The sequence below is a fragment of the Tupaia chinensis genome, unplaced genomic scaffold (genome assembly GCF_000334495.1).
Source record: "Tupaia chinensis unplaced genomic scaffold, TupChi_1.0 Scaffold000604_1, whole genome shotgun sequence".
Classification (NCBI taxonomy): Eukaryota; Metazoa; Chordata; class Mammalia; order Scandentia; family Tupaiidae; genus Tupaia; species Tupaia belangeri.
Genome location: NW_006160122.1, coordinates 47852 through 63283, shown reverse-complemented (window position 1 = coordinate 63283; position 15432 = coordinate 47852). Strand labels below are relative to the sequence as shown.

Genomic DNA, 15432 nt, shown 5'->3' with positions numbered 1-15432 from the left:
TCTTGGTGGAATGGCTCCTGCATCATTCTTGCTGAGCCTGGAGGGAAGAGTGCCCCCGTCCTGCACCTGGGATGGACCCTTGGAGATGCGCTGCAGAGAGACACCACCAGTTGGCCCATCCGGACCTCCCTTCCCCTTCCTTTAGCACGGTGTTTGGGAGCAGGGTCCCTGTTCATGCCAGCTGGCTGTGGCCAAGCATGAGGTTCCAAGTCCTGCCGCCATGGGTCCCCTTCGATCCCTTGAATCAGCTCCTGGGAGCTATTCAGCAGGTTGGACTTCTGCCTGAGAACAAGGACCTTCTCCTCTATAACCACAGCCCAGCTTCCCCATTCAGGAACTGGAGCTGCTAGAATAGCAGTCACCTCCAGTCTGTACCCATGTGTTACCCAGGGCCCGGTGGTGTCCTCTAACTTTCTCTCTAGGACCGCCCATTCCATTTCCTGTGTGTCTGCACCTCCACCACCCATTCTCTAGCCGTTCCGGAGTTATCCGACATGGACGCTTTTGAAGCACACAGGCCCAGTTGTTGAATATTGCTCACTTTGAGTCTGTCTTATGATTTGATTCAGGCTGTATATTTTTGGCCAAAAAAAAAAGCATAAGCAGGTGTATTTCTGAAGGGCCTCACACCCGGGGGCGGGCTGTCGTGTGCTCCGTCCTTAGTGATATCGGCGCTGACCCCTGGCTACGGTCGCAGCTGCAGTTCTTACTGGAGGCCTGAGTCCACGCAGCGTGTCTCAGAGCTCTCGGCTCAGCGGTCAGTTTTCGGTTTTGACCAGTGCAGGCACAGGAGCCCTGCCCTTCAGTGTAAGTGCTCTACTGCCCTCTCCCCAAGTCCTGCTACCACGAGGGTACCTTATTGATTGATCGATTGATCGAATGATTGATTGATTGGAGAGGTTTTTGCTATAGGGAGCATGTGCTCACCAGAAAGACAGAGGAGAGACAGACAGAAAGTGAGGGACCCCCCCCCCCAGGGGATGGCCACGCTGCAATCCCTTCTCCTCCATTTTCCTCTCGGGATCTTGGGCACACACGCACATGCGCCCGGCGTGAGTTTAAGCCAGCGGGTCCGGGACTCGAACCGTGGTCGACTCCATGGAAGTCCAGTAACATAGCCATTGTGCCAATTACTGGTCCCCTTATCTATTTATTTTTAAGAATTGTTTATTTTGGGGCCAGCAGATGGTGTAATGTTTATGTCACTGGACTTCCATGTAGTGAGCTGCAGTTCGAGTCCCAGACCTGGTGGCAGCTTAAAACTCACACCAGGTGCATTTGTGTGCTTGCCCAAGATTCCGAGAGGAGAATGGAGGAGGAAAGATTGCAGCATGGCCATCCTCCAGGGCAGGGATGATTTCTTGTTTTCTGTCTTTCTGGTGAGCATACATACCCTATAGCAAAAATCTGTCTAAAAAAAGAATTATTTTATTTTATTGTAGTAGTAGTTGTTGTAGTACATTTGACCAGAGAAAGTGAGAAAGCAAGCCACCAGGTCCAGACTTGAACCAGAATTGGCCATGTGTGAGTCCAGTTCCTTAATCACCACACCACCTACCGACCCCTCTCTCGACTTTTTTTAAGCTTATTTATTTACTTCTTCCCTGAGACACAGACACAGAGAGACAGAGACAGGTGGGCACTCCCAGCAGGCGCTGGGTGCTGAGATCCACTGCCAGCCGCAGCCACCCCAGATCCTGTGCACCCCTCCTCGGCCTTCGCATCTACAGGGAGGTCCCAGAGCAGGAACCCAGAATCCTGTCAGGGAACCACTGCACCACAGCCTGGCCCCAAGGTACCGGACCCTGATTCCAGACTCTCCTCACCCTTCACGCTTCACCCCCAACTGGAGCATGAAACCAGACCCCTCCAGGGTGGCTTCATCATCTCAGCCAATCCCTTACTATGCCCCAAGTGAATAACTGCCAGCTGGGCTCCGCCCATCGCCTGCAGAGTGGGGCCTCTGTCCCCACGGACCAGTACACACGGTCAGATCTCCAGCTCCACCCGAAGAGCAGGCGCGCCCTCGGCCCCCAGTGCAGCCGCACCCTGCCTCCCACCCAGATCCACCAGCAGCACCGGCTGTCCCCCCGGCTGAGCATGTCCCTTGGGCTGGCAGCAGACAGATGGCAGGGCGAGGCCTCTAAGCCACCCTTCTGCTCCCGGCCCCAGTTCAGCATCTAGCTGTCCTCTCTCCTTGGGCAGGGGAGAGTCGAAGCTACTGTGTTCACGCCGATAGCAGTTTACCAAGGGCTCCGAGTATCTCCGTGGGCCCTCTGTAAAGCCCTTGTGGGTTATCTCACCTAATCCTAGAACACCTTGTAAATGAGATCGGAGCTGGGTCTGACACGGGTAGGAGACTTGCCTAGGAGCTCAGCCCTGTTAAGTGGCAGTGCTGGTGTCTGCCCCACACGGGGCTTACTTCACAATCCTCGCGTTATCCCAGAGGTCCCCAACAGTGTGGGTTATGAAGGCCAAGATGGCGATCCCTTCAGTCCCAGGGTGACTGGCCCAGAATGAGACCCCCCAGTCCCTTTCACCCCCAAATGCCCTACTTCTCCCTGTGGTATCCTGGGGCAGAGTCTCTGTCACCCTCTCCCCCGGGATCCGCTGTGGGTCTGGGCACGCAGACCCTGACCAGTGCAGGTGGACCAGGACTGAGGCCAGGCGAGGGGGGGAACTTGTACTCACTTCCAGCTGCCACCGGCTGGGAGGAGGTGCAGGGTCCCGGGTCCCTGCCTTCAGTAGACACTGGCCGAGGTCAAGGCCAGAAGATGGCCTTTCCTGCATAGCGCAGGAACATTGATTTCTGTCTGCCTTTTTTTTTTTTTTTTTAAGAGGATTTTGCTATAGGGCATGTGCACTTGCCAAAAAGACAGAGACAGACAGACAGAAAGCGAGAAATCACCCTCCAGGGAGATGGCGACGCTTCAATCCCTTCTCCTCCGTTTTCCTCTCGGGATCTTGAGTACGCACACACACGCGCCTGACGAGGGTTTAAGCTACCGGGTCCAGGACTCGAACTGTGGTTGACTACATGGGAGTCCAGTGACATAGACATTATGCCAACTACTGGTCCCTCTTTTTTTTTTTTTATTATCATTTCTTTAATTTTATTCATTCAATTTTTTTTTAATTTGACCAGAGAGAGGCAGAGAGAGAGAGAGAGAGAGAGGGAGGGAAAGGGAGAAAGGAAGCTGCCAGGTCCGGGACTCAAACCGTGGTTGGCCATGTGGGAGGGTACAGCCTGTCTTTTTTTTTTTAATTTTTTCAAAGAATCATTTTATTTAACTTTATTTATTTTATTTTAATTTGACCAGAGGACAGAGTGAGAGAGAGAGAGGGAAAGTGAGAAAGCAGGCTACCAGGTCCGAGACTCAAAGCACCTCAGTCATGTGGGAGTCCAGCACCCTGAACCACCATGCCACCTGCCGAGCCCAGGAACACTGATTTCTTACTCATTTATTTATTTAACCTTTCTTTCCTTCCTTCTTTTCTTTTCTCTTTCTTCCTCCCTTTCTTCTTTCCTTCCTTTCCTTTCTTTCTCCCTTCTCTTTCTTTCTTTCTTTCTTTTCTTTCTTACCAGAGAGGGACAGAGTGAGAGGTAGAGAAAGAGGGAAAGTGAGAAAAGCTGCCAGGTCTGGGACTCGAACCGCAGTCAGCCATGCGGGAGGCCAGTGCCCTTAACCACAATGCCACCTGCCGGCCCTTCTTACCCCTTTATTTCTGACAGCTAGGAAGTACCGGTGGGGTAAGGGCTGCTGACAGGACAGCTTGAGCACTGTGGCTCGGCCTGCCCTGTAGAGCAAGCATGGTCCTGGGGCCCCCATGGCCACTGGCAGCTGCTGACGAGCAGGAGCGGTGCCTCCGGGCTGCCGTTGTCCTCACGCTCACACAACCAGGGCTCGCTGGGCTGGGGCCCCCGCTCATGTCCTTGCAGGGACTGTCTTGGTGCTCTCCACCCTGGTCGGTTTGCAGGGTCGCCCACCTCTCCTGACCACAGAGGTTGCTGCAAGAAGCCAATTTGAGATGGCAGGTGGGACCCTCTGCACAGGTGGGCAGCCTCTGCTGCTGCCCCTAGTGTTTATGGGGGCAGGGAGGCCCACCCTGCTCTGTGTATGTGCCAGCACTGGGCACGTGGATATGTGTGGATGCTGGTGGGCCCTCCGAGCCTTGGTCAGGCTTTAGCTGCTTTGGGGAACTGGGGACAGGTTGAACCAGGGCACAGTGACTGGCTCTCCTTAGCTCCATTCCGTCGTTCTCTGCCGCCGCCTCCACCAGGTCAGCCCACGCCCTGCTGTGCAGTGCCCACGGGCCCGGCCCTCAGCCCTCCCGCCCTGTCTCTGGGCTGGGCAACTCTGGGGCTCACATCGTCCAGTACCTTTAGGGTGACATGCCATTCGCCCCAAGTTGACAGGGCACGGTCGGGCACGCTGTTTGGGGGCAGGCCAGACAAAGCAGATGGGACCCCCGCTTCAGAATTGAGGTGCACAGCTGCAGCCTGTAGAAGGCGGGCCCCAGACTGGGCGCTCGCTCAGTGCCGGCCTCGTTGGTGCCTCACTGAGCTTCCTGCGCATCCAGGCTCGAAGGGGACTGGTGCTCACCTGCTCAGATAGAGCATAGACAAGTTGAAGGTTCGAAGCTCCAGAGTCCTCTGAGCGAGGACTCGAGTTCCTGGGAGCTGAGCAGTGGGGCCAGGGCCTGGCCTCCCACCTGAAGACCAGGTGTTTCTGGGAGGATGGAGGGGGCCTGGGCCCAGGGCCATCTGAGACTGGAGCAGTCTGAGTTTCCTCACTACAGAGCTCACTGTGAAGCCGAGACCCCTCAGCAAGGCTCCCCGCGGGAGCGCTTGTGGACCACCTCAGGTGTGTCTCTGGAGGGACACAGCCTAGGGTGACCTGAGGGTGGGGCAGGTGCTCACAGCTCAGCAGCAGAGGGCCGACACAGGAGGGTCTGTCGCAGGGTCTTTAGCGTTGGTCGGGCTCACCCCACTAGTGAGCCTGGGTAGCCCCGGTTTTCCAGGTCTGTCTTTTTCCGAGCCTTCCTTTCCTTCAGTCACCTCTGGGTAGCAGGAAGGGAGACAGCCTTGCCTCGCCTCCCCGCCAGCATCTCTCCTCCCCCTCCCTCAGCCTGCAGCTCCCGCGCCATGTGCTCAAGTGAGGATGATGGGGCGGGCGGGGTCGTCTGGGCCCACTCACTGTCTGTGCTGCAGCTGCTCACAGCAAACTGTTGTCTAGACCGAGCCTGTGCGTAGGCGCTAGGCGGCGTCTACGCAGGTGTTAGCGGCCCTGTGTTCTCCGGGGAACCAGGACAGAGAAAGGAGGCTTACTGCCCCAGGGAAGATGGAGGTCAGGACAGGATGCGAGTGATACCAACTTACTTTCAGGGCAGTGGGCAGCTCGGGGCAAGCGCAGGGCCGCTGACCCTGGTAATGCCCGTCACCAACTGGAGGGACAGCATCCACTCATTCATGGAGTCTCTACTGGGTCAGGTTCTGGGCTGCAGTGTTTTATATACACACGTGTGAGAAAATTTCAACAAGTTTGTGGGCAAATGGAATTAAAGTTCGAATTTTGATGCAAAATCATTTTAAATATATGCATAGTATTTTCATAATGGGCATTTTCCATGAACTTTTGAAGACCCCAGTCTCTGAATATGTTTTATTCCTTGTGGACTTTTTGGCAGTGGGGGAGTTTTCTGGTGGTGCTCAGCACACATTAAGCACACAAACATGTAATTTCAAAATATGAAAGTGCTTTCCCAAGGTGTCTGGCTTTGGAGAGCTGGAAAAATAACTCATTTGTGTGTGTGTGTACCAGAAAGCACATGCACTCTCCAAAGAGAGAGACAGAGACAAAGAGGGAGAGGAAAAGCATCCCCACGGGGGATACCATGCCGCAATTTCCTCCCCACTCGGGCCCGTGTGTTTCTCGGCTGCTGGGTCTGGGACTCGAACGGTGTGATTGACCTCCTGGGATCTTGCTGTGTTACCCACCAGGCCATGGAACCCATTTCCCCCCCTTTAAAAGATAATTATTTATTTGTTCGTCGTTTTAGTCCATGACAAGAGGTTAATGTCTTCCTGAATCTGGCTCCTACATCCACCTTTCATTTTAACCCTGAGTACTTGACAAACCAGCATCCAGCCAACTCTGTGATGTCTTTTAGTTAACTCTTAAAACACAATGCATTCTTTTATCCTTAAAAGTAATTAAACAAAAATTTGGTGGTAGGACATTGACGGCTTTAGGATGTTCTTCCATCGTTCTTTCATCTGACAGGTCAAGGAGTTAGGGAGAGGGGCCTTTGGGGTCGTAGCCCTCAAACTTCCTGGGCGTAAGAAACATCGCTGGGCCTTAGGGGTAACTGCCACTTCCCGGGGCCTCCTCCGTCACTCCCAGAAATCGCCCGGGCGTGGACGTCTCAGGTCCTGGGCTGCAGTATTTGGAGGGAGCACTGCTTCAAGGCGGGGGCTCGGCTGAATGGAGCTGGCTGTCCTTGCTCAGCGCTGGGCCTGGACCTCCCAGATGGCGTTAGCGTCTGCACAGAGCCCAGTGTCCTCTGTGCGACTGCCCAGCCCCTGAGGAGCCGGCTGGGGCCCCCCCCCTGTCCACCTTTAGCACCTGATTAGTGCCAAGTGAAGGAGCCGTGGTTCATTGTCACCGGGGACCTCAGATGCTCCTCGGGCGGGGAGGAGGTGGCGGCGGCAACAACAGCAGTGACAGCTGTGTGGCATCCCGAGTCACACTTGCAGGCTGGGTTAGTGTAAGAAACTCGCCGAACTACTCGTTGAAAGGGCTTTTTTCTGTCCTGTCTAGAGCTGAGGATGAAGCGGAGAGCATCAGACAGAGGAGCTGGGGAAACGTCGGCCAGGGCAAAGGCTCTCGGAGGTGGGATTTCCGGAAATAACGCAAAGAGAGCTGGACCCTTCATCCTTGGTAAGCCGCTGACCATCGGGCGCGGGTGTGCCGGGGGCTGGCCTGGGGCCTGCAGCAAACATGTACAGTGAGGGCCCTCGGCCTAGTCCCTAACCTGACTGCCTTGTTTGCTTGTTTGTTTGTTTTTGGAGAGGTTTTTTGCTATAGGGCGTGTGTGCTCACCAGGAAGACAGAGAGAGAGAGAGACAGAAAGCGAGAAATCACCCCCCAGGGGGGATGGCCATGCCACAAGCCTGGCGTGAATTTAAGCCTCCGGGTCTGAGGCTCCAACTGTGGTTGACTACATGGGAGTCCAGCAACATAGCCATTACGCCCTCTGTTGGTCCCTATTTTTGTTGTTTTTAAAAATTTGCTAGAGGGCACATGTCCTTGCCAGAAACAGATAGAGAAAGAGGGAAAGTCTGAAAGCACCCCTCCGGGGGTTGGTCGTACCACAGTCCTTTCTCCCCCATCTCCTGCTGGGCTTTTGGGCACACACAGAAACTCACCTGACATGTTTTCAAGCCACCAGCCTGGGACTTGAACCATGCGGTCAGGCTTGTGGGATCCAGCCGACTTGACCACCACACCGCCAGCTGGCCCTAACTTCACTGCCTGGAGGATGTTTACGTTGGTGGAGGACCCAGGCCGCAGGTCCCACTGTACCGAGGGTTGTCGTTTCTGTTATTGCTGTACCAGCTGGGAGCTGGGCTGTCTCTTCACCCAGAGAATCCTTTGTAACCCCAGAATGTCACTGAGCCTGTGCGAAACACACAGCCATCTTAGACCCATCAGCCAAGGCACTGCTTTGGCCATTCCTGAATGGCATGATTGATGTCACGGAGCGTCGGGTGTTGCTCCCCACATAGCTTTTCCTTCTTGTAAGCTAAGCACAGGAACCCTGAGAGTTGGGTGTTGCTCCTGGCCAGAGCAGCAGTGGGCCCTGGTGCACGAAGCCAGAGCCTGGCGGGTCCAGACTGCTCATTGCTAGAGTTGGGCACTCAGTGCCATGGACTCTGAAGACCAGCGCCCCCAGCAGGCAGAGGCTAGGCGTGGCTTGCTTTGTGACAGCTTCCTGGACTTGCCATCACGGGATCATTCCAGCTCCTGACGTGCAGCGATAGTGGTGCCCACTGCACGCCAGGTGGGTGTCGTCTGCAGGAACGCAGGGGCGACTTAGCCGCTCCTACCCTCACGGCACTTAACATCTAGGTGGAAAAAACAGCAGGTGACTAGCAGCGGGGACCCCCAGTGGTGAAAAGCCTCTTGAAGGAAGTTAATGAGGGACTGTAGGTGACGGACGCTGGAAGGCCTCCGTGAGGAAGGAACATTGGAGCTGACATGAGGATGAGAAGGAGCAGCCATCAGGGACCAGCAGTTAGCGTAATGGCTACGTCGCTGGACTCCCATGTAGTCGACCGCGGTTTGCGTCCCGGACCCGGTGGCTTAAAACTCACAATGAGCAGTCTGGACCCGCCAGAAACTCACCTGACATGTTTTCAAGCCACCAGCCTGGGACTTGAACCATGCGGTCAGGCTTGTGGGATCCAGCCGACTTGACCACCACACCGCCAGCTGGCCCTAACTTCACTGCCTGGAGGATGTTTACGTTGGTGGAGGACCCAGGCCGCAGGTCCCACTGTACTGAAGGTTGTCTGGTCCCTTGAGAGCGCTCTTTATTTTTAATAAAAGGTTTTTGCCCTAGGGTGTGTGCACTCACTAGAGAGAGAGAAAGAGAGATAGTGAGAGGGAAAGTCAGAAATCACACCCTAGGGAACCAGCAGTTAGCGTAATGGCTATGTTGCTGGTCTTCCACGTAGTCGACCGCGGGTCGTGGCCCGATTTCTCGCTTTCTGTCTCTATGTCTCTCTCTGTCTGTCTGGCGAGCGCACGCGCCCTACAGTGAAAATCTCTCCAAAAAAAAAAAAAGAAATCACACCCTAGTGGGGATGATCACACCGTAATCCCTTCTCCATTCTCCTCTTGGGATCTTGGGCACACATGCACATGTACTCAGCATGAATTTCAAGCCACCGGATCCGGGACTTGAACCACAAATGGCCATGTGAGCGTCCAGCATCTGAACCACTACGCCACCTGCTGGCCCCCTGAGATCTCTTCTCTAACATATGCTCCCCAGAGTCTATCATGTACCCAGGTAAAAGCCCCTCTATTTGAGAAGTGGGCCTGCACAGCCAGATATATCTTAGACAGATGCACATGCCCTATGTTTAGAGGGGAGACTTCGGGGAGGCCAGCCCAGTGGGAGTGAACTCTGGTGCCCTCCTGAAGGGAAGACCTAGTAAGAGACAAGGACACGTGGCAGCATGGTGGCTCGGTAGACAGGGCCCTGAGAAACGAGCCAGTTGTCCTCTGTGCCGTAGGTCCCCGGCTGGGTAACTCCCCAGTACCAAGCATCGTGCAGTGTTTGGCGAGGAAAGATGGCACGGATGACTTCTATCAACTGAAGGTGAGTGAGGGAGGCGGGGCCGGGGACCCACAGTCCTGCCATCCCTGCTCTCCACGCCTGCGCTGCACCACGTGTGGACAGGAGTAGCCATCCAGTTCACAGCACAGCCGATTGGAGAGCTTTGTGCATAAGTCGCATTGCCGTCACGTTAGGACGCGTGCTCTCACCCCGCACATTCGTGTGTGATTTGTGTCCAGGTGTCACGGGGTGGACAGTGACCCTTGGCGTCGCCTGAGCCGGCCTCGCAGCTATACAGTGAGCTGTTTTGGTTTTGTCTCTGCTCTTCCCTGCAGATCCTTACCCTTGAGGAGCGCGGAGACCAAGGGCTAGAGAGCCAGGAGGAGAGGCAGGGCAAAATGCTCTTGCACACCGAGTACTCCCTGCTCTCCCTCCTGCACACGCAGGACGGCGTGGTCCACCACCACGGGCTCTTTCAGGTGAGTAGCTGTTCCCACACCCCGCCCTGCTGGCCCACATCCACCCTGCGCGTCCTGGCCACATGGTGCGGAGGTCAGGCCGCAGCCCACAGGAATGCACACAGTTTGCATCTTAACAGCAGCCAAGCTTTCTTTGAAGAGCTGCTTTTCCGAGAAAAGAGGAAAACAGGAAGTCATTTAAAGACACCCGGCTCCTTGGCTCCTCCTCGCAGCTGGGTCCCAGGCCGGATGGGAGGCAGAATCGGCTGGGCTATGCGGCCCTCCACGGCCATCTTTGGTAGAAGCAGTCTTTTCCCTGCCCAGGCACTCCAGTTAGTGGGCACGTCCGCAGGCTCCCGTGCTCAGAAGTGCCAGGTCTCTTAGGAGAGGTACTTACTAGCAAGCACCTGGTACCCTGAAAAGAGCCCTCCTCTGAGTGCCCTTTATAAGCGGAGGGTTGGGTTCAGAATGGCCTAGAGGCCCCCTGCACGGGCCCACCCTCCACAGAGCTGCGTGGAGCCCTCAGCCAGACCTGCTCCTCGAGAGAGAGCGTGGTGCCGGGAAGGCACACGGGTTTGGAAACTGACAGTCCTGCATTCAGGTGGGGCGACCTTGGGCCAGTCACGTCAGGTCTGCAAGCCCATCTGGAAGTCCTCGTCTGTAAAATGGGGGTTCCTTCCTTGTCGGCTGGGCGGGCAGATGGATGGAAGTGTGACAGCGCCCCCTCTGCTGTGGCCTGCCTTACCATCCTCGCCGTTGCAGGCAGTTAAGACTCCTTGTCGACCTGATTTCCTGAAATCAACCAATGGAAGATGCCACGCCTGGTCAGGGTAATTCAGTACCGTTGGGGAGCTCTGAAAATTCGAGCCTTTCCCTTAAACATATTAATTTGAGGGTGATAGTGATTTCCGAGTATTTTGTCTCTTGTACCTCCAAAAGCTCAGCATCAGGTGATGCCATCTGGGCTTGGGCAGCCTTCTAGTGTACTGGGCTGCTGGGCGTCTGGGGCAGTCCCAGCTGGACATGTACTCTCCTCCCGAAGGGAAGTGGGGCATGCAGTCCTCCAGGAGTCGCCCAGAGACGACGGTCAGTCTGCTAGGAATGACAGCAAGGGCCTCCTGGAGCGGGGGTGAAGCAGTTCCCATCATGTGCCTGATTTTTGTCTCACCTGAAGTACCTTTTAGCAAGAAGACTGGGCCTGGGCTTGTGGCCACGATGTCGGTGGCAGCACCCAGGCCACGGCAGGCCCTGGGCACGGCACAGGGGTGTGGGGTGCATGTGATCATGGAGAGACAGAGAGAGAGCACCCCCCCAGGGATGGCCACACACATCGCTTCTCCATCCTCATTGGGATTGTGGGCAAACACATGCACACATTTGCCTGGCCACATAATCAGCTATGTGAGATCAGCCATCTCAGGCAGCACGCCACTGACTGACCCTTCATTCTTATTTTAATAAATCTGTACTTTAATTTTATTTTTCCAAGAACTCTTTTGTTTATTCACTTATTTGTTCTGAGAGAGAGTGGACCTCATGCTGCCGTCCCCCATCCCCACCGCCCAGGTCTCAGGCATGCAGCTGGCGTGCGTGCCCTGCATACTTGGGGAGGCCTTGGGACACAGAGCCAGGACCTTCCCGTGTGCGTCCGGTGCTGGTGCCACTGGCCCTTCAGTCATCTTCCCTAGTTCTCCCACCAGCCCACAAGGGGGACGCCAGCCCCCTTTACAGATGAGGCACCAGAGGCTTGGAGCACGAAGCACACTGCCCGGGCCCCATGGCTAGCACGGGTGGGGCTGGGGCCTGAGCTGGCCGACCAAGGCAGAGCCATACCCTTAGCCACCCTCGTCTTGAACACACGGAACACTGCTCCTTGGAGCCTTCTGAGATGACCTGTCCTTAACTTCCACTGCCTCAGCAGGGAGTACCCTGGTGATGCCTATGCCCTGGGCCATGTCTGTGCCCTGGGCCCTTTGGCTTCAACTGCCCAGCCCTAGTCCACGTCCCTCGCATCCTCATCAAAGCACTAGGCCTCAGCCTGAGCTCTCTGCGGGGCCTGGCCTCAGGGCCCACTGCCCATACTGCAGGTGTTCCAGGCACTCCCACAGCCAGTATCCAGGTGCAGAGAACCAAACCCTGGCCTTGGCCTTGGCCCTGCCAGGTCCCAGCCACGCCCTGTCTGCCCTTGCCTCCCAGGACCGCACCTGCGAAATCGTCGAGGACTCAGAATCCAGCCGCATGGTGAGGAAGATGAAGAAGCGCATCTGCCTCGTCCTGGACTGCCTCTGTGCGCACGACTTCAGCGACAAGACGGCTGACCTGATCAACCTGCAGCACTACGTCATCAAGGAGAAGCGGCTCAGCGAGCGGGAGACCGTGGTCATCTTCTACGACGTGGTGCGCGTGGTGGAGGCCTTGCACCAGGTGAGGCCCCGCACTGCAGGGTGCTCTGCAGTGGCGTGGAAGGAGAGTGGCCACGCGTGTGCCCCGACAAGGCCAGGGCGCAGGCCCTCGTCGAGAGCTGCACCATAGTCTCCTGGCTCGGGTGAGCCTGCGTGATGGCCATGCAGCCATGGCCTATCTGGCTTTTCTGTGGGAGTGGGGTATCGGGCACCCCGAGGCCAAGGCCAGGAGACCCTGAGCTTCTCCCAACCCTGCAGTTCGTGTGGGCCAGCCAGCAGTGCATAGGTGTGGGACCGGGACAGTTTGTCTCTGCCCAGACCAGGCTGGAGCTGTTTTCTTTCATGGGCCCGTTGGCGAGGGGCAGAGAGCTTTGGCTTTCCCTGTTAGCCCTGCCCCGAGGGAGGAAGAGCCGAGGACGGGGCCCAGGTGGGACAGACCCTGGCCCATATCTGACCCCAGTCAGGTGCCGGTAGTGAGGCAGGGTTGTGCCCGCACGTCTGCGGTTTACAGATCGAGGAGCGAGCCTGAACAGATGCACCGCAGTCCTCCTGCCTTCCCTCACCCCACTTCCACTGTGCAAACCACACGCCTGTTGTTTTCCAGAAAAACATCGTGCACAGAGACCTGAAGCTTGGGAACATGGTGCTCAATAAAAGGTGAGCGTCCCCATCCTTCGCTGCCGTCTGTCGGAGCTGGTGCGGGCGACCTTGCAGCCCCCAGTGCCCTGCAGTGTCCTCACAGGGGCTGACTCCCAGCTGTCCCAGGGCTCATTTGGCGGTAGCGCTGCTGCTTTTGCCTTTTGGAATATGGCGCCTGCTGAGACGGAGTGCGAGGGGCTCAGAAAGGAGCTGGGGCAGGTTTCCCTCTCCTCTTGTCTGTCATGCCTGGCTCCTAGGAGGACTCAGTAGAGGACTGTAGAAATAGACAGGGGTTGAAGGAATGAGCACAGGAAGGCCTCACCACAGGTCAGGGTCCTCACCATGCAGACATGGCCGTGCACAGGCGGCCTGCTGAGGGGGTGCCCTGTGCTCTGGGGGACGCAGACGTGGCCATGTGCAGGCAGCCTGCTGAGGGGGTGCCCCATGCTCTCGGGGACGCGGACGTGGTCGAGGTAGAGCTGAGCTTCGGTGAGGCCACAGCAGGGCCCGTCCGACAAGCTTGAGAGGAAAGCTGCTGGCCCTTCGGGTGTCTGAGACCAAAGCACGAGGGCCTGGCCTTCATGCCCCTGCCGCGATCGGCCGTTGGGTGGCCATCCTGAGGAGGGACCTAGCGGGGACCGAGGCAGCAGCTTTGGGCTGAGGGGCTTCCAGGCAAGGGGTCAGAGCCAGCAGCCCAGCATCAGGAGCACCCAGCTCCTGGAGGGATCTACTTGAGCACCCGGGGTTGCCATGGGAACAACCTGCTGACTACCCCAGCACTTCAGGCCCAGCGTCCTTGGAGAGCCCGCAGTGGAGACGTCCTCAAGGCCTCTGTCTCCATCTGTGACCCCCCCACGTGCGGGTCCCTCGGGTGATCTGGGCAGCAGTAGGTGGTTCCCGCCCACATAGGAACCCGGGACCAGCAGGATGGCAGGCTGCTCTGCCACCGCGAGCCCGGAGACGCAGGAAGGAAGGGTGCGCGCCCCTGGCCTGCTCTTCCAAGCCCCGCCCACCTCTCACCTCCAGGCGTTGAGGTCACGGCACAAACCTCAGGGCAGAGGCAGGGTGGTGGGTGATGCCTTCCGGCAAGCTCAGCCTAGCCCAGGAGGGACCAGCCCACTGTTCCCACAAAGGGCCAAGGCCACAGGGGTCAGGAAAAGAAGCTGAGTGAGGTGGGCGTCTGGGGAGGGGTAGGGCCCCCAGCCCTGCAGCCCCAGCCTGAGGTGCCGTCGCCATCCCTGCCCCACGGAGCTCCCATCTGAGGGGGTGACAGGCGTGCAGAGTTAGGGCCCACGGAGGGGCCCATCTGCCTGACAAAGTGCAGGGCTGAAATCCAGACCCTGCGTGCTCTGCGGGGCGGGGTGGGGGGAGCCGGAAATTCCAGGCTGCTGGAACCCTGGTCTGCTGGGTGAGTGAGTGAGCGAGGGCCAACTGAGGAGCACGGACGTGGGGTCAGCCTGGCTGCTGTCCCAGCACTGCCACGTCGTTACCGTGGGGACCGAGAGCTAGCGCCTTTGCTTATCCGCTGACTGACGGGACTCCGCGTGGACCCAGGCACCAAGCCCTTCTCTGAGCCCTTCTCTGCCGCCCTGGGAAGGTCGGGCTGAGATGCGAATAAGTGGCAGTGAGACCCCCTGACGGTCCGGTCCGGCCACCCTCCAGCCCAGTGCCGCAGCGAGGGCCAGCCGTGCCCACTCCTGCCGCGCCGAGGGCCAGCCGCGCCCACTCCCCAGAACGAGGCAGCGGATGGCGCTGAGCTAAGCGAGGAGGGCAGGAGTCGGGGACACCTGCGCATGGAGGTGTTGTCTCGGGGTAGGCAGGCTTGGCCCCTGCCCTTCCCCGGCTGTCTGAGGGACCTTGGGCAGTCACCATCCTGCCTGGACAGCAGGCTCGCTGCTCGCAAAGAAGAGGCACTTTTTTTCTTTTCTTTTTTTTTGGCTATAGGGCTCATGCACTTCCCAGAGAGAGAAAGATGGGAAGGGGGGCAGGGTGAGATCACACCCCCCGGGGCACAATGGCCACATGGCAGTCCCTTCTCCTCCATTCTCCTGTCTGGATTTTGGGCAAGCTCACATACACAGCGTGATTTTCAAGTCAAGGGCCCAGAACTCGAGCCGTGCAGTTGGCCATGTGGGGTCGTGTCTTAACCTCCACCCCACCCGCTGGCCTGGGCGGCGTGTTTCGGAGCATCTGCGTCCACCGTGTCTGCTCCAGTGGAACCAGAGTTCCCAGGATCTCCACAGCAGCCACTCGCCAGCTGTACTTGCGCATCCCTGGGTTGTCAGGGCACAGCTGCGGGCAGGGTGCCTGCCCACCACACCCCAGCACGCGAGGCCTCGCTGTGCCGTGCCCGGCAGGGTCACTCCCATTCTCCAGGCCGTAGGTTCTGAGGCCGGGGCGGGAGGTCACAGCTCCCTGTGTGCACCAGTGCATCTGTAGCAGCTCTAGCTGAGCGAGGGTGTGTGCATGCACATACGTGTGTGCGTGTCCCTCGGGCTGTGGAGACCCACGCCTCACTCCGACCTGGGTCTCGGCCACACTTCCCTAATCTGCTGACCTCCTGTCGTGTCCTGGGCAGAGAGCGG

The 15432-nt window shown here is 57.6% G+C and overlaps 1 protein-coding gene across 1 annotated transcript in view; it reads left to right on the top strand.

The window, feature by feature from the left end:
* Positions 1-6821: 6821 nt before the first annotated feature.
* The window catches only part of STK40 (serine/threonine kinase 40), a 19654-nt gene continuing 11043 nt past the window's right edge, over positions 6822-15432 (top strand). Inside the window, exons 1-5 of the mRNA XM_027775750.1 lie at positions 6822-6941; positions 9305-9390; positions 9684-9827; positions 12003-12230; positions 12813-12865. Coding sequence (XP_027631551.1) covers positions 6830-6941; positions 9305-9390; positions 9684-9827; positions 12003-12230; positions 12813-12865 — 623 coding nt within the window. The 5' untranslated portion in view covers positions 6822-6829. The remainder of the gene's footprint in view (positions 6942-9304; positions 9391-9683; positions 9828-12002; positions 12231-12812; positions 12866-15432) is intronic.